At 32.5% G+C, this 18,961-nt stretch overlaps 2 protein-coding genes across 3 annotated transcripts; one reads left to right on the top strand and one right to left on the bottom strand.

Moving 5' to 3' along the window:
* The first annotated feature begins 469 nt into the window (after window positions 1-469).
* LOC108228017 (NADPH--cytochrome P450 reductase 1) lies at window positions 470-6,251 on the top strand. The gene is made up of 18 exons (XM_017403472.2): window positions 470-1,059; window positions 1,467-1,526; window positions 1,641-1,717; window positions 1,837-1,894; window positions 1,985-2,068; window positions 2,167-2,203; window positions 2,502-2,571; window positions 2,678-2,872; window positions 2,971-3,063; window positions 3,185-3,410; window positions 3,502-3,585; window positions 3,667-3,818; window positions 4,269-4,365; window positions 4,816-4,965; window positions 5,044-5,121; window positions 5,207-5,329; window positions 5,425-5,538; window positions 5,807-6,251. The coding sequence occupies exons 1-18, from the start codon at window positions 745-747 to the stop codon at window positions 5,885-5,887; spliced, it is 2,094 nt and encodes a 697-aa protein (XP_017258961.1). The 5' UTR covers window positions 470-744; the 3' UTR covers window positions 5,888-6,251.
* Window positions 6,252-6,880: 629 nt separating this feature from the next.
* LOC108192951 (uncharacterized) lies at window positions 6,881-11,041 on the bottom strand. 2 transcript variants are annotated; one of them, XM_017359498.2, is made up of 6 exons: window positions 10,685-11,041; window positions 9,919-10,033; window positions 9,158-9,838; window positions 8,910-9,018; window positions 7,517-7,578; window positions 6,881-7,269 (listed from the first exon to the last, which is right to left on the bottom strand). In XM_017359498.2, the coding sequence occupies exons 1-5, from the start codon at window positions 10,765-10,767 to the stop codon at window positions 7,553-7,555; spliced, it is 1,014 nt and encodes a 337-aa protein (XP_017214987.1). In that variant the 5' UTR covers window positions 10,768-11,041; the 3' UTR covers window positions 6,881-7,269; window positions 7,517-7,552. The 2 variants fall into 2 exon arrangements, with proteins under 2 accessions (XP_017214987.1, XP_063935908.1); XM_064079838.1 differs by lacking the exon at window positions 8,910-9,018 and having other exon boundaries at window positions 6,996-7,269; window positions 10,685-10,902.
* Between the last annotated feature and the right edge of the window lie 7,920 nt (window positions 11,042-18,961).

Raw genomic sequence — 18,961 nt, forward strand, 5'->3', positions numbered from 1 at the left:
CTATATTATTATATATATTTACCTTTTTAGCTTAGAAAAGGTAATATCATAATATAACCGAGCACGTGTTCAGGAGTAGTTTAAAATAGCTCGTATTTTACAGTAATATCGTATAATAAATACTCTCTCCGGTCCCTTTGACTTCATTTTTTTTTGAGACGTCCAAAAAAAATAACCTACAATATTTATTATTTCTGAACACTACTTTTCACTGTTACATCCACTATCTCTATATTTTATACTCTCTTTTTAATAAACACTATTACACCCACTGTTTTCCTCTACTATCTCAAATCTATTATTAAATATTGATGGGTCTCATCACTTTAACCACTTTTCAACTACATTTACTATTTTTTTCTTAATCTCCATGAAAGTCAAAGCAGCTCACATAAATTGGGAGAGATGGAGTAATAAAATTTAAATAGTACTCAGCACCAGATATTGACTTAACTTGCGATGTTGAATCAGATTTGTGGCGCACTGAATTGGAGGAGCGAGTTAGCATATTAGGTGAGAGTGAGTCAACTCAGTAGTCTTGTCCGGTGGGCTCAACTCGTCCCCATATAAAAACACCCTCCCACTCTTTCATTTTCTCCAACAACACCCGCTTTCTCTCACCTAAATTAACCAACCTCTCCCTCCCAAGCCCAACTACTACAATCTATTCACACACATTACAAACACATACTTTAAAACATCTCTCTCCATCTCTCTCCGGTCTCTCGCTCTCTCTCTCTCAATATGCAATCGGAATCAATGGAGGTGTCGCCGGTGGATTTGCTGACGTCGATTCTCAAAATTGATTCGGTGGAGTCAATGACGATGCTCCTCGAGAACCGAGAGATGATGATGCTGCTCACGACGTCGTTCGCGTTGTTAGTTGGATTTGGACTGGTGCTGATGTGGCGGAGATCGACGACGAAGAGTGTGAAGAGTTTTGAGCCGGCGAAGATTGTGATCCCGAAGTTCGAGATGGAGGAGGAACTCGATGACGGTAAAAAGAAGGTTTCGATTTTTTACGGCACTCAGACTGGCACTGCCGAAGGTTTTGCTAAGGTTTGTGTGTTAATTTGTTAAAGTTTTGATGAATTTTCAGATGCATTTATGTTTATATGAGAACGATATGATATGTTACTGAAACTGTTGATTTGGATGCGAATAAGTAATCACGATTTGAATACGAAAATTGATGTGATTTGTGTACCTGAACCGGTAATTTGGATGCGAGTCAGTAATCATGATTCGAATACGGATGATGTTATTTGTGTGAGTGAACTCGGTGATTTGGATGCGAATTGGTAAAAGCGATTTGAATACGAAAGCTTATAGCCGTGCAAATTACTTCTGATCACTGATTTCAGCTGCAAGCTCGAATTTCTCTTTATATACATGATCTTCTGTTAATTTATTTGTTTATGTATATGACTTGTGAAATGAAATGGACTGGATTTTACATTTGTTAGGCACTTGCGGAGGAGGCGAAAGCAAGATACCAGAATGCTACCTTTAGAACTATTGATTTGGTGAGTTTAATTATCTGTATCAGCTATATTTGTAATTTGTATGTGTACGTAAATGTATATTTGCTTTACTGTGATGACGTGATTACCTGAATGTATGACTTTTTACGTTGGTAGGATGATTATGCTGCTGAGGATGATGAGTACGAGACTAAACTTAAGAAAGAATCTCTAGTTTTCTTCTTCTTAGCCACGTGAGTTTGGTTACCTGCAACTTTATCTTATGATGGAACATGGATATTTTTTGACCTTATAGAGATATGAGTGTGTGATATTGGTTTGTTGATTGTGATTTATGGTTGTCGCCTTGTAGGTATGGTGATGGTGAACCAACTGACAATGCCGCGAGATTTTATAAGTGGTTCTGTGAGGTAAGTTCAACTTGCTTACTTAATCAGGATAATAAGTTGTGGATTTAATTGGAATTTGGTGTTGATTCTGGAAGATATTATGTGGAACAGGGTAAAGAGAGAGGGGAGTGGCTTAAAAATCTTGAATACGGTGTTTTTGGCCTTGGCAACAGGCAATATGAGCATTTCAACAAGGTTTGGACATATGTATAATTGCCATTGTAATGTAAAAATAAATTAGCATGTCTTTTAACATTGCTGACTTGCTATTCTGTTACCCTATGAATGCATAGATCGCAAAGGTTGTGGATGACGGCCTTGCTGAGCAGGGTATGTTCATTGTCCTGATTCACAATTGAATTACATTTGTTTACACTTGGTTATGCTTGTGTTGTAATCACGAAACGGTTTAATGCATCACCTTCTCAGAATATAGTTGTTATGAAGCTTTGGACGGAACTCTCAGTTTATTCTTCTTCTTTTTTTTTGGCAATGTCAAGAAACTGAATCTAACAGCATGAAATCGCTGTTGGTCACACATCCTGCTACATTAATTTGAAATATGAGGATAATATTATCTCTATCGACTGTCATGTATTATTTAGCTGATCTTCACTACATTCTGTAGGTGCCAAGCGTCTTGTTCCCGTTGGTATGGGAGATGATGATCAATGCATTGAAGATGACTTTACTGCATGGTATGACAATATAATACACACTAGTTTAAGTATATAAACAGTCCGTCTTTCTCATGAATGTACTAAACTAGAGTGCTACCCTTTTAATGATCTGTCTTCAATTTAGGCGGGAGTTGCTCTGGCCTGAGTTGGATCAACTGCTCTTGGATGATGATGCTATGGCTGTTGCCACTCCTTATACAGCTGCTGTGCTGGAATATCGTGTTCAGTTATATAATCAAAGTGATACATCATCTCCACTGGATCGGAGTATGAGTAAATTAAATGGCCATGCTGTATATGATGCTCAACATCCCTGCAGGTATCAGATGATATTTCATAATTTTGCTATTTCTGTCTCAGCATGTCGTATGCCTGATCTCTCAACTACCTAACCATATGTTCTGTTTCTGAGTGAAGGGCTAATGTGGCTGTAAGAAGAGAGCTTCACACCCCTGCATCGGATCGTTCCTGCACCCATCTTGAGTTTGATATTTCCTCTACTGGACTTGCGTATGTTGTCATTTCACGACGTCTAGTTGTACTTTTATCTTCACCTGAGAATAAAAAAATTAACTTTCATGAGTTGATGTTAAATGATGCTTGCTCAATGACCTGTTCTCTTCTTCTGTAGATATGAAACTGGTGACCACGTAGGAGTCTACACTGAAAATCTCATTGAAGTTGTCGAAGAAGCTGAAAGGTTGATTGATATATCACCAGATACTTATTTCTCCATTCATACTGATAACGAAGATGGAACACCTCTTAGTGGGGGATCCCTGCCACCTCCCTTTCCGCCATGCAGCTTTAGAACTGCGCTTACTAGATATGCAGATCTTTTGAGTTCTCCAAAAAAGGTGTTTACTCTTTACCTGTAGATAGTCTCTTTTTCACTTTCATCGACATGAGTTATTGAGTGATGGTTGTTTATATATGTGTTTATCCCAGTCTGCTTTAGTTGCTTTAGCGGCTCATGCATCTGACCCAAGCGAAGCTGAACGACTGAGATTTCTTGCATCTCCAGTTGGAAAGGTTCGAACTTTTTCAGAGTTCCTCTTAAGTTTAAACTAATAACCTTTCTATGCTTAACATAATTAAACTTTTCCTTTTTAGGATGAATATGCACAGTGGATCGTTGCTAATCAGAGGAGCCTCTTAGAGGTCTTGGCTGAGTTTCCATCAGCCAAACCCCCACTTGGAGTTTTCTTTGCATCTGTTGCCCCACGCTTACAGCCCCGATACTATTCTATTTCTTCCTCACCAAGGTGAGATATGTTCTCCCCTCCTTGCTTTGTTATGCTGTGTAGCACTATATCTACAATGAGAAAAGTCTAGGATAATCCTAATACACCTTTTTACATGAGCGTGCTAGCAAACACACACCAAGAGGACAAATTCGATCCCATACAACCAACCTTAAAACTGGACAAACTACCATATTACCATACAAAATTCATTGATAAAAATAAGAATGCTGTATGATCTGAATAGCAACTTTCCAGTTTACCAATACACGAATGAAAAATATAAAGATAAACTCATATACAATAAGGAAAGATACCTAAAAATGGTATAAACACAAATATGACTAAAATCGGATACAAGATTCGCTGTTTGCTGAGTTTCTATTGGAAGACAAGTATATATGTATGCATGCTATGAATTAAACTATTCCATATTTGCATGTGATTATTAACTTATTTTTTATTGTACAGGTTGGCTCCATCAAGAATTCATGTAACTTGTGCATTAGTTCACGAGACAACACCTGCTGGAAGAATACACAAAGGGATCTGTTCTACTTGGATGAAGGTGTTGTACTATTTTACTCGACATATATGAAAACTGCGACCTCTAAGTAGGTTAGGAGTGTTGTTTTTTTAATCAGGATTCTACAAAAACTAAATATGATCCGCTTCATAGTCCTGTTGGCTTAGTAATCATGAATTTCCATCTGATACAAAGTGTTGTAGTGTCTGCAAATAGCAGCTATGCACCAAAATATAATAACACGACGATTAGGAGATACAATTTCCTTCTCTTACCTCTTTTAGAGAGGAACTAAATGGTTGACTTTGATGTCCTAGACAACCTGCTTGCTCAAGTATAATATTTTTTCCCTTTATTTTGAAGAGATGGATTTCTATATTATTGTATTGGTGTTTCTAATTAGCTGTAATTTTAGAAGAAACTTTAAGTGAAGCTAGTGTTCAGTATTACATCTTTTTTAGTCCTCTTATTAGTTTGTTGGTCCCTTTACAGAATGCTGTTTCATTGGAGGATTCTCATGTGAGCAGCTGGGCTCCCATATTTGTTAGGCAGTCTAACTTTAGACTTCCATCTGATTCAAAAGTACCTATTATCATGATTGGCCCTGGCACCGGTTTGGCTCCTTTTAGGGGTTTCATGCAGGTCTGATCCTAGTTAAGTGGGTATGCGGCCTTTTTTAGCTATAGTCTCATGCAACTAAAAAGAACTTTTTTTTTCCAGGAAAGGTTAGCTCTTAAGGAAACTGGAGCAGAACTTGGATCTGCAGTACTGTATTTTGGATGCAGGAATAGAAAATTGGTTAGTGACTCACCGATCATAGTTGGTAGACAGTCTCATGTCATCTTATTGAACTGATGTGATTCTATATTCCCCTTAATTCTAGGATTTCATTTACGAGGATGAGCTTAATCAATTTGTTGAAACTGGTGCGATATCGGAGTTGGTTGTTGCTTTCTCACGTGAGGGTCCTGCTAAGGAATATGTCCAACATAAGATGAGTCAAAAGGTATGGAATAATCTACTTGTTAGAAGCATTTTGACATTGTTTAATCTCTTCTTTTTATTGGAGTTAAAAGACTTTTTGTCTGTTTGTGTTTCCAGGCTTCAGAGATATGGGACATGATATCTCAGGGAGCATATGTATATGTTTGTGGTGATGCCAAAGGCATGGCCAGAGATGTCCACAGAATGCTCCACACAATTGCACAAGAACAGGTAGAATATATAATAGAACTCATACAGTGAGCATTTTTGGTGAATAATTGGAGATATATCAAGTGCACATAGGTTTAGTGTGTTTAGAACTATACAAACTATGATATTTGGTCAATATCCATAGTACATAGTTGTTTTCTTTTACGATTGACTAAGAACTGGAACTAAATGTCTCTGTTTCTTGTCGTATAGTTGGCCTATGCTTGCTCTATGCCTGTGTCTTATTCTGGTATAACTATGACTAAAAATTTCTTGATTGTGTTTTCAGGGAGCTCTGGACAGTAGCAAGGCGGAGAGCTTCGTGAAAAATCTTCAAATGAGTGGGAGATATCTGCGTGATGTATGGTAAATTGGTAATAGTTGTTATATGGGCCCTTCTCTTAATAATAAGGGTATGTAGAAAGAAAATATGGCTGTAAATTTATTTGATGAAGTGAGCTTGTTGGGGACCGAAAATCTTGAAGTACATGGCGCAAGTACGAAGAGGAAACTTCCACAGATTTTGTGCATGTCGTCTCATATTTATTCTTTTCTGTTTCTTGCTAGATATAGCTTTTTGGGTATTAAGCATCACGTTTTATGTAAGATAGTAATTGTAGGCATCTAGACCGGACTCTATATCAGGAGCCGCCAAATTGTAACTTGCTTTGAGGTAAATGGTATTGACATCGAAACTATTTATGATTGAAAAATAAGATGACCAATTATCAAAATGTTTAGCAAAAGTTTTTATAATATCGTTATCTGGCCTGCTTTAAGGTATTTTTGGTGCAATTGATAAATCAAATTGTAGTATATAAATTTCTTAAAAGTGTATAATTAGATGCCGAACTCCCGTGCTGTTTTACACTTTTATTCCATCCTTCTGATCATACAGACCAGGCTGTTTTGCATTGTCAGTTGAAGAGTTCAAAAATTGTCGGGGTCATAACTTGAAAAGTGCTCATCGTTTATAAATGAAAGTTAATTATAATTGAAATTACGTGTTTGAATAAAATTTTTAACATTTACAACATATAAAATGATTCTATACATATTTGTAAAATCAAATTTCAAAAAAGAAAAAAAAAGTCAATAAAAAAAATTAGAATATTCAACTTCTCAGATTTTAACTTACAAATTTGAAACTGACTCAAGTTTATAATGGTGAAGTTAGTAATATGTTTCTTCAGTCGAGCTACATTTTAAACATAATTTCCGTAAAACATGAGAATTATAAACATTGTTCAAATTTCAACTATATTACAAGCAACGTCCAAAGTACTAATCTCCGTATAAAAACAAAAGAGACTAGATTTGAAAATAGAAACAGCAACAAACAAAAAAGAAAGTTGCCAAGGTATACAAACAAAAGAGACTAGATTTGAAAATCGAAACAGCAACAAACAAAGACAACATAGTTGCCAACCAAGTTTATGTTGGATAAATCATTTTCGTACTTTGCAAGACTGGAGAAGTATACAAAGGGCAACCACAATGGTAATTTATACACAATCCTCTGTTCCTCAATAAGTACAATGTCCACTAAATTAAATTTGGTGTAGAGTCATCAAATGTACTTTGGAAGCTTGCTATCAATCCTTTGTAACTAGCACATCATTCTATATAAAACTTCTCATTACAATGTTCCTTTAGAAGTCAATTAAAACTTGAGCTGTATGTAATGGTTCTCATTTAGAACCCCATGTTTACAGATCTCTTCATTAACACTGCTCCACAATCTTGCATAATCTGGCAATAAGTTAAACTTGAGTTTTTAGTCAGACATAAGTGAATATAAGCACTGAAAATGTAGCCAAAAAAAGACAACAGAAGTACTAAAATCGTAAAATATGCTATGCCTGCGGTACTTATATGTTGGAATAAGAACTATAACAGCAATTGTTCTTTGGAACAAAGAGAATAGAGACTAGTAAAATATAAGGTTCTATATATCAATTCAATTTTTTCAAGACAATGAAAGAAAAAAAATCCCTACCTCTTATTATGGTGAAGACCGATAGAAGAAAAACTGCTAAGTCGAATAGAATGCAAAAGGCACTGCAAAGAAAGGAAAGAGACAACATTAGCATAAAAAAACATAAAGCTATCAAATCACGAGTAGAAATATAGAAGACTAAATGTCAACTTGCTACATAGTTGCTGCACATGGTTTCAATTTCAGACATAGTGGTAACACAAGCTGGATATCCTAACTCAAGTATCTCATGTTCATAACTTAAACAAGAACAGAAAAACACAACTTGGTCTTCATTTTAAGTTGCACATATATTAACATTTTTACAAAATGCCCAAAGCCAAATCTGTATTCGAAAGTTTCACGAACAAACCACTTCATAATTAAACTATTGTATGAAAAGGTATTTAATTCTTTTCTGTTTGAAGAATTCTTAAGTATAGAATTATAAATGTAAAAATATCTATTGCACGACGTCATAGCCTATGTAGCTTCGCCTCTTCTTGAAACCTAAAACATGTTCACCATGTGACATTGGTCCTATCAGTCTGATCCTGACAAATTCAATCTTGTGGTTTTGGTAATTACGCAACCATCACAGATCTATTGATTTTCCTTTATAATCGAAAATAGGAAGAATATGAATATTGACAAGTTTAAGAGGAGAAAATATCAAGCTGTTTGTTGATATGGATAATCTGCAAGCTCCAATTCTCTATTGGAAACTGCTAGATAACAGTCTAATGTACTTTATATCACTATACAAGTTAAAGCTCCAGTTTCGACACAATACCAATACATTATGTTAGGACAAAACACATTTCTAATAAAGGTCTAAATTCATAAGTGGAAAACACTGTTTTGGGGTTTATACATGAATATACACAGGACTAAAATTCAAGTAAATAAGAAGATTATTTCCAAATGCATGACCATGGTGCTTACTTCATTCATGTGCAGAATGATAATCTACTGTATGTCTAGGTAGTAATATGTACAATCTTGATACGCTGATGCATAATGGACTTGCACAGTTTCATATACAAGGGTGAAATATAATCTACTGGGGATAGGTTCAAAAAGCAGTGCAAATCACTAAAATTACTATATATAACAAAGTGTTGCATGCTTTTAAATAATGCCTAAGCTTATCACTTCTGCTAAGTATAAGCTAATTACAATCTACTAGCACATGGATAAAAGCAAAGTAAACGGATATTTATTACGATTCATTACTATGACTATGAACAAATACACCAACATAGTAGCATATACAGAGACCTCACCAAAAAGATATAGCCCATTAGTCATAGTCTTGAATATGCACATATTTTTTCAGACATGGAAGATGCATATATTTATTTTACAACTTTATATGTTCAAGATCTCAATTTTTCAGTCAAGAAAATCTTACCAATCAAAAGAGCAGCTATCATTAATGCAAGTATAAGTTGAAAAGAACGATTTCTTTGCAACACTAAGGTTTGTAGTTGTCTTTGTCTTCCAAGAACTAATCTAAAAAGCTGCAAAACATCATTCAATAATGAAGCTAAGGATTAGGCAAGCTACAGTATCTGTTACGGAAACGAATTTACATTTCCTAGATTGAAAAATGATGCTAAGAACATCCACACACCCAAGAAGTAACAAGTGAAAACTGACCTGATTAATTCTATTTATTCCTCTCATTGCTTGAAATTGATCACCAATTGTTGGCTTCCAAAAGATAGGTTTCGTGCCCTTCTCTTTTGGTGTAGCGTCAACGCTTGACATCAGCACATTCTTTGCATCATTCGTAGCATCAATTGTAATACTCAGCGAACCAAAATTTGGTGTACTCCAATTTCTCCTTGTACCAACTTTTCTGTCAGCTTGACTGCATGAACTATCACTTGTTTCAGGAGATTCATTTGTTGCTACTTCTATGACATAACTATCATCCATGTTAGTATTAACATATTTTAAACCCTTTTTTTGTCTTTGAAGATCTCCTTTGGAGTCAAAATTTAGACGTAGATCTGCAATTTGTTCAATACACTGTTTTTCAGAAGGCAAACATTTCAGATTTGTGCCCAACTTGGCATCATATCGATCATCTAGACTTTCTAAGCTTTTGCGAGTTCCTGAGAGAAACATGGCTAAGTCATCACGTTCTTCTTCATCGAGATTCACCCATCGCAAGGGTTGCTTCCCTTCCTCGATATGAGATTTCTCCAGTTCCGCTTCTACATGAGCAATTTGATTTTTAATGGCATTTACAAATTGTCTATGTCTGTCTCTTGTTAAATCATCAGCAGCACGGTTTCCATAGCTCACTTTTACCGCTTTTTCGAACTCCTCCAACTAACAAATAAAAAGTCCAAAAGCATCATATACCATTAGCAAGGAAAGAAAAAGAGCCAGAGGTAAAGACTGAAACCAACCTGCCATTTTGCAGTACCAAAAGCAGTTTGAAGCTCCCTACATAGCTCATTTAAATCCTTGGGTGCCAATCCTTCTCTTCTCTGTCTTGCCCAATTTCTATAAGCTGACTCCATTCTGCAATCAAGTAAAGTTTTCTATATAAAAGACCACCCCGCACAGAAGCAAATACAACTTTTCCAGAGGACATCATAAGCAAACTACTTCATAAAGATCTATTTGTAATATGTCCACAAAAACCATTAACCAATATAGTCAAGTGATAAATTTACTTTCCTAGTGAACTAATATTCCCGCAATTTCAACACTCTTACTTTCCCCTAGTTATCTCCACAATAATCACTACAGAATCATCCTCTTTGCACCTTGCAGTAGCAACCATTAGTATTAGTGTAATGTATGCGCACATTTCAACCTCACCAACAGATACCCTATTTCGCACTCCCTAGACCTCCTCCTCAGCACCGATATATTTTATCAGTTTTGGTAATAAATTCCTTCATTAAATCTATCACCCATATCTTCCAACACCTAATTTCCTGCAAAAATCTTACATTTCTTGACTAATCTATCCAACACAACCTGAAACAAGACTCAATTTCAACCTTCTTACCAACTTATTCTACCAATTCAAGGCACACAACAATTCAAAAAAAAGGTCATACACAACCACCAACAAAAAATTACAATCAAATTCAATGAAATAGCAAGAAACTAAACATACCCAGATCACAAAACATTAAAACAAGCAAAAATCGAAACACATACATATCAGCAGACTGTTGAACTTCCTCAGCTGCTGTAAAAAAGGCATCTTTTTGCCATAGATCAAAACTGTTAGCAACCATCATCTTCTTTTTCTCCACCAACTAACCCAAGAAACCCTCTTCTTAAATTTGCTCACTTGACAAAAAAACACAAATATACATACACATATACATATACAAACAGAAGGGCTTAGTTTATACAAGAACCCTCTTCTCTCTTCTTTTCTTTGCTTTTTCTTTGTGAATGGGAAAGAAGAGAGAGAGGGAGATGAGAGAGAGAAATAAAGCTAGCTAGCTAATAAGATTGAGACGTAGGAGAGATTCTCACTTTTTTATGTATAAATTTTATGTGTGTGTGAATTTTCTTGAAATTATTTTATCATAGTTTTGATGAGTTGTTTATTTGGTGGGTTTGGTGCCCCACTGCTCAATTATCATCCATTAAATGTGCTATTTTTTCCATCACACTATATATTTAATTATTATTTTATCGTGATTATCTAAATAATTTAGCGTAATATTATATCAAGAAATTTATTTAATCCTTAAAAGGATCGTAATAACAGTGAGACTGCGTATAAATATGTTGGTGAGTATTATAAAATCAGAAATGAAAATAACTTTTAGAAGGAATATGTAGCATATTTTTGTTTTCGGAAAAGACAAAAAAGGGTTTATTAGAATTTATAATTTTATATAGGTGTATATAAATTATTGTGGCGAGGGAGAGAACATGCCCGGCCGACAGACATCCTACTCAGCCTTTTTTTCTTTTTATTTTTTACGTTAGTGATGAAATTTTCTATTTTAGAATTAAGGATCTAGGATTAAGTTGTGGATACATGGTTAAAAGTGAAGTCAGAGTTTGACTAAATAATTTAATCTTTCTAATTTAAATTAAAATTATAATTGAATATGAGTCCTAGACCCAACTCGTATAGATAATATTCTGAAATTAATAGTTGTGCAGATTTTTAGCCATTTTTATATTCATATTTTTGCTAATTCGGTGGGGTAATGAACATAAGATTATGTTTTATTGTTTTTACTTCTGTCACAGTTCAAGGTTGGTTAAGAAAATTTGTGTGGGTGTTTTTATTTCAGCTGTTTAAGCAAGTATAGTTAGTTGGAAATCTGTTTTATGATGCAAATAGTTCAAAATCAAGTGCTAATGACACCTGCTAATGATACGATAGAGCAGTGATAAACAAGATCAAACTGAGTGATAATTGTTTTCGAGATAAAACAAGCATTATAATTAGTTAATGCAAGTCCAAATGCCCACCAGATACATTATGTGATGTGGTGTCTTTCTTTATCTTATATCTCGGTTGCACTAAACGGATATTCGAGCCACCAAGAATCTAATGATGCTAATCTAATCTCGTTTTTTTAATAATATAGTAACTTTCTTATATACGAGTTATAATAATTTGATTATACAATAATATATATATAACTCTGACAAATATTATATATGAATACAAATACTAATCTAATAGTTTTGTTTATAATATTTTTACGATATTTCCGATTATGTAAAGTATTATGTCCGTTGGGGCTAATTATTCATATTCTTTTAATACTTGTAAATTAATATCAGAGTTTAGTTTAATTACTCGTTATCATGGTCAGGTAATTTTATCATGTCCTTGTTTTTATGTTTATTTATATTATTAATCTTTCCTAAATCATTATATGAACTACCTGTCTCAATCAGATGTGCACAAAATCCATAAATCAATAATTAAGGAAAGTATTACTTTTCAAAAAAATAATTATTAAGGAATATTATTATGTTGAGTTGAACGCTGACTATTCCCAACACCTAAAATCAATATACTTATATAAAGGAGAAGCGAGGGGCGTGTAGGTGGCGCCTCTCATATCGCTCCGTTCTATTTTTCTAATTTTCTGGAATTTTTGGATGAATAATATCAAAAATTAGAACTACCTTTTTTAATTTCGTGTATATTAGAAGCAAGTTTCAGAATTTGATTTTGTTTCAAATTATTTATGGAATATTAGAAGCAAGTTTCAGAATCTGATTTTGTTTCAAATTATTTATGGAATATAGTAGCTTGAAAGTTTTAATCTGATTTTGTTTCAGATTATTTAATTATGGGAAAGAGAAATTATTTATGGAATATAGTAGCTTGAAAGTTTTTAATCTGATTTTGTTTCAGATTAAATTTGTTTCAAATTATTTATGGAATATAGTAGCTTGAAAGTTTTAATCTGATTCTGTTTCAGATTATTTAATTATGGAATATACAAATTATTTATGGAATATAGTAGCTTGAAAGTTTTAATCTGATTTTGTTTCAGATTATTTAATTATGGGAAAGAGTAGCACACAAGTCTCTCTGCACCTATAAATACCCTTATAGATTGTATGATTTTGGATCATTTAAACACAATCTCCTCTCTCTCAATACCATAACTCTACGCTCGATTTCTAACTCGAAGGTGTCATTCTTCTGCAACGATAAGTGAATGCTGTTTATGCAGTACTAAAAAAATAAAGGTTGTTGCAAGCAAAGGTAGTTATAAACCGCTATATTGGAGTCGACAAATCCAAACACGAGAAAAGAATATAATCTTGACATGATATTGATGGTTGATATTAATAAATTAATTATTAGTGATGTATCTTTGTTGGTTATTCTTTTATAATATTTGTTTTGTTTATCAGACATGTTTGTTGTTGTTAATTTTTATATGATTTACTTTGTATAGAGGAAAAAATATTTATTCATGCATTATCTATTTGCACTATTCAAACAACTTTTAAGTAAAGGTTGTTTATACACTATTTAAAAATAAAGGTTGTTACAAGCAATGGTGGTAGTTATAGACCGCTATCTCACATATTTAAGTTAGATGTATTTGTGCACAATCGATCCAAAAAAATTGGAAGAAGGTGACAATGGAAGAATATGATTACTTTTAAAAAAACAAATAAAATTAAAATTCGTCAAACTTTAAATTGTTAATTACGTGTATAAATTTATTTTCATTTTTTTCATCATGAATTATAGTCCAAATTTGCAATTTTATATATTAGTATTGGTATTACATCAAGATTTTTATAATATAAATTTATTGAATCCTACAAATATTAATTTTGAAACATTAATATATTAATATACTTTTAATAGACAACAACAAAATTATTTTATTCTATGAATATTAATATTAAATCATTAATAAAAATTTTATAGGCCGCCGCAACGCGCGGCTTCTCAACTAGTTAACAAATAAAATAAAATAGGAGTCGATGTGATATTCCAAGTATTTCCAACTGTCGCCGTCCTCGTTAGCTTGTTGTATTTTCTGTCCGGCCCAGTACTTCAAAACCTTCCTGGACACATAAAATACAGGCCTGGGCCTGTGCGGATAAGTAGTCGACACCCGACAGTATATGATCCGGGCCTTTGCCGAGGATGACCAGAGATATATGGGCTGGGCCTGTCAGTTATGCAGCAAACGAAAAACAATTCTATCTAAAATTTGACAGAAAAAAGAACATGTGACAATAGTTTAAATACATCCCCTCGATATTTTTTAATTTTTAAATATAAGCAGATATTTAGTGCCGTGTTTGAAGTTTGAACGTCCTAATAGTCTTCGATATTGACCAGGCCAGCCCATGCATTTAAATCCATTATTGTCTGTCATTTTCGCACAGCTAAAATTCTGGACATTTTTAGGTGTTTTTTATAAATATAAAATTTCAGATTCGTGAAAATATGGATGTATAAATAATTAAGGGAATCATAAAGACCGATAATTTATAATTTATAATGTTTCAATTTTAGTTAAACAATCTCAGTGTAGTTGAGACAATTCGTACCAAAACTTGTGACAACTCTTTCTTTGGATCAATCTTGTCAGATTGTTTAGAAATTCTTAAGGACTTGAGGTCCCATTATGTGTATTTTGTGAGACGATCAGCGAATTCAGCGGCTCATTCGATAGCAAGGGTAGCTAGTTCTATGACTGATCGTGAGGGGTGGTTCCAAATTCCCTCCTTTCTTATCGATGTACTGGATCAAGACTTGAGTTATTAATAATACTAGCCTTTAACCCGTGCTAAGCACGGGCGGGTATATAATTCGTAATTTATTATTTATAATTTAAATTTTAACATCATTTTATTAGTATTTTAGTATTAATGGATTGAATTTTAATTGAATTATATTATTCAACTGACTATATTTTAATTGAATTATATTATTCAACTGACTATATATATTATTTATATATATATATATATATATATATATATATATATATATATATATATATTAGGATTTTAGTACATTTAATCCGAATTTAGTACACGTAGATTTAAAAATAAAAAAATCAGAAAATTCTAATTTTTTCCAAACGTACCGATCGTGTAATACTTTTGAAAGATTCAGTAATCTGATAATCAAATTTCAACATAATTTTGTAATCTTGATTTTTTTGACAACAATAACTTTTAAGATTAGAGTTAGAAAGAGTTATGTAATGGTTATATTGAAATAGAACACGTTAAAGTTAAAAAGAGTTATATGAATGTTCTTGTTAAAAAAAAAATATTCAAAATTATATATTTATAATTTTATTTATAATATCATTATAATTTTTTTAATAAAATATTATATGATAATGTATTGTTATGAGTGTTTTTAGTATTTGAAACTGTTTATAATACTAATAGACTCCACATTTGTAGACTTATAGTACCAAAAGGAGAGTACCAAACCAAAAAATATAACTAAAACCTAGGACTACAAATTATACCCATGTTGGCTTATTATAGTATAGTATAGATTTGTTTGTTGATTTCAAAAAAAAAAAAAAAACATCTATAAGTTGACTCCTGATAAAGTAAAGCATATAAAAATGGGATTGACTCTTTAAAAGGCAAATATTTTAAATTGTGGCAGTGAGAAAGTTTGATTTCAAATTTTTAAATAATATTTGAAATCAAAGCTTAATATTTAAATTTGTAGTCTTCATATGAACCACCGTTCTTTTATGATTCCTTCTTTTGTGTATGTTTGATGTTATATCCACCAGCCAATTTGCTTTATAAATTGTATCCAATATGTTGTTTTATTCTTGACTAAATAAGATTCTTTTGTAAAGTGTAACTTTGAGTTTCAGTTTTTTCTCCTGGTGTTTTAGACGGTACAGAGAGTTGACTGCAGCGCCATAAAATATTATACTAATACTTTACTTTATAAATAGATTAATAAAATATAAATTACTTCTTATATTAAAAAAATTAATCATTTTGTGTGAAACATAACTTACCATCTCCTTTCATATTATTACAGTGACCTGTTTATAAATGATAAATTGTATTTAAATTTTAATAGCTAAAAATATTATTTATAATTAAATTACATAATTATTCGAGACTCCAAAATGGATTTCATAAGACCTAATATGATAAATGAATATTTAATATTTTTAAAATTTTCATGACATTTTTAATCGATAAATGATTGCTTTTTTCTTACTCTGGCGTTCGTTACAAGCCTTTTAACTATATCGGGGATAAGAGGTTGATATTCAAAACCAGGCTTTATTCTTAGGTTATGCTGTTTATACAAGGTTTGAAACGGACAGTGTGAAAAGAAGATGAAAATGAAGCAAAGAAAAAGAAAGGCTGTATTTATTCGGCAGCATCTCATCAATTATTCCCCTCATATTTTCTTTCATCAAGATAGGAACGTTTACGATGTTGGCCCATTTTTGATCGAATATTTATATAAAATAAAATTCATGAATTTGAAACATGGTTTTGCAGATATTTAGTAAATCAATATAAATATCGTTTTCATAATATATCCAAATTCAACTCTGGAAACCCTAATTTTCTTTTTCTCTCTTCTCTCTAGCCGCCTTCCTCTTTTCATTCTCGACGGGGCTTCCATCGGTTTTCCGGTGGAAAGCCCCAAATCTTTCCGTTTGATTGCTAGTTCTTATTGTTCTTGCTTCTTCCATTGATTTTCTTAATAAATCTCCTTCTTCAAGAGGGAAAGTTTCTTAGATCTATATCACCGGAACTTTTGATTTTCGTTCTTATTCGCTTCCAGAGGGCTTTTTGGATTTGTGGGTGGATCGATTATCTCTTACGTGTCGTGGTGCAGATCTAATTGCTTTTGGATTTACTCTAGTTTATTTTGATTATAGTTTGATTTCTCTCCCTGGTGAGAGTGTGTGATTTTCTCTCCTTTTTTGTGAGAGTTGGTTTGGATTCATCGATAAAAGCTTTCGGAAATTGCATTTGTGGTTGATAGCTCAAACGGAGTTTTTGAAAAAGATGGTGAACACAGAGCAAGGATCTATACATGTACCATCGTCAATTTCAACATCGCTTATTTGTCTCATCTTGGCTATGAAGACAGGCATGTTAATTTTTTCTATGTTTGTTCGATTCGATCATTCTTGTAGATGCCGTATGGCTATTATTTAATGAATTATTTTCTTTTCTTCAAAAAAAAAAAAATAATATATCCAAATTCTATTTTTTTTAAATAATATCGTTCAGCTTCAATATAACTTTGAAAATTAACTGATTTCAATCAGCGTTGTGATCACACATACAATCTCAATCATATTTTTAAATTAAATTCGAATATATGAGTATTTCTATAAATTTCTCTATAAATAAACCATTAAATTCCTAAATAAAGAAGTCGTACTCTGTTATATAAATTATTTTTCATATTCATCAAAAAAGTTTATTTATAAATTCGTAAGTGATAACATGCTATGCATCAAATTTTTTTTACTTGAACCAAAACATAAAAGTTGTTTAAAATAATCAAACTAGTGTGAGTCTAGTGAGTTCAACCTATGCAAAATTGATGACAATTAACAATAGTTAAAACACATGAAATGCATAATGATGCATGTTTGACAAAGAAAGGGATGACAATCCATCCAATTAAAAGCCCAAAAATTGTGTTAACCACCTAATTAAAGCTTATGCTTAGCCACATCAATATCCAATTCTCACCCAAACACACACATACTTACAACCAACAAGAATCCAATAAAAAGAATAAAACCTACTTTTCCCATAAGCCTCAAACACTTTAATTTTATTTTCTTTTGACAAACATCAAACTATATTATTACACAAGGACAATCCAGATGTTGCCATCACCACGTAGTCTAACATCTATGTTTTTGGTGTATATTGCAAAAGCCCAAATTGGCTTTCCACCTCACTTGTATCAAAATCAACAAAACACAAACGAGTGAAATGAAATGATGCCTACTTTATTTTTTTTCATTCTTATGAGCCAAAGACGGAGAGAGAAGACTTTTAAGCTACTTTTTCCCAACATAAAAATCATAGAATCACCACTTTTATTATACGTTTGTACTATTATAATCCTCATCCTTCCTTTGATTATCCACTTCTACAGTGCTCAGTTGATCACTTCTCATCCTATATCTCAATTCAATTCAAGTACATTGCCATCATGAATTTCACGCAACTAAATGCGTACCATTGTCGGAGCTGAAAATCAAACTCAAATACCCAATATCACATGCCCGGAAAATATATAATAAATTATAACATATTGATAGGAAATCCTTTGCCAACACGGATGGAAAATTATTGGTTCATTTAGCTGAAAATCAAATTCAAATACAGAAAATCACACGCTCGGAAAATATATAATAAATAATAACATATTTATGAAAAATTATTAATTCGTTTAGCTGAGACTAAAATTATGACACATGACTTAACAAAACTTGGTGTGTTAATCTAAAAGTTTAAAATATCTGTTTCGCTAATTTTGAATTACTAATGACTTGTAGATTATTAAAAATATAATAATAATATTGATTTATGAATAACGCATGACATATGTATAATTTTTATCAAAAATAAAAATAATAAAATAAGATCACTGAAATAAGTTCTGAAAATAACTTCTGATTTAAGTAGGACAATCAAATATTTTTAGATTAAAATAAAAAATAACGGTTAACGCTCAAATATCATACAAACTCGCTTATATCAACTTCATACAGACCTTTAATTCTAAACTCGAGTGCTCAAACATTTAAAATGAAAACGACCGTTACGATCACAACCTGCTAAGCGTGTACGCTGAATCCGGCTCACTAAAAATTCAAAATTGAGGGCATATATCGTAATTAAACAGCTAAAAATGTCATTCTCTTGAAACGGAAGCAATCTTGAGGCATAATTTCTTGCATTTCACATCATTGAAATGTTAGAGACGAAACA

This window comes from Daucus carota, chromosome 6, assembly GCF_001625215.2.
Source record: "Daucus carota subsp. sativus chromosome 6, DH1 v3.0, whole genome shotgun sequence".
NCBI lineage: Eukaryota > Viridiplantae > Streptophyta > Magnoliopsida > Apiales > Apiaceae > Daucus > Daucus carota.

Bases quoted from the DNA above. Each gene is read 5' to 3' on its own strand.
- LOC108228017 (XM_017403472.2), top strand. From the start codon at position 745: ATGCAATCGGAATCAATGGAGGTGTCGCCGGTGGATTTGCTGACGTCG. The intron at 2,873-2,970 runs GTATCAGATGAT...TTCTGAGTGAAG, and splicing joins GATGCTCAACATCCCTGCAG to GGCTAATGTGGCTGTAAGAA. The intron at 3,064-3,184 runs GTATGTTGTCAT...CTTCTTCTGTAG, and splicing joins ATTTCCTCTACTGGACTTGC to ATATGAAACTGGTGACCACG.
- LOC108192951 (XM_017359498.2), bottom strand. From the start codon at position 10,767: ATGATGGTTGCTAACAGTTTTGATCTATGGCAAAAAGATGCCTTTTTT. The intron at 9,019-9,157 runs GTCAGTTTTCAC...GATGTTTTGCAG, and splicing joins GAATAAATAGAATTAATCAG to CTTTTTAGATTAGTTCTTGG. The intron at 7,579-8,909 runs GTAAGATTTTCT...CTTTCTTTGCAG, and splicing joins GATAGCTGCTCTTTTGATTG to TGCCTTTTGCATTCTATTCG.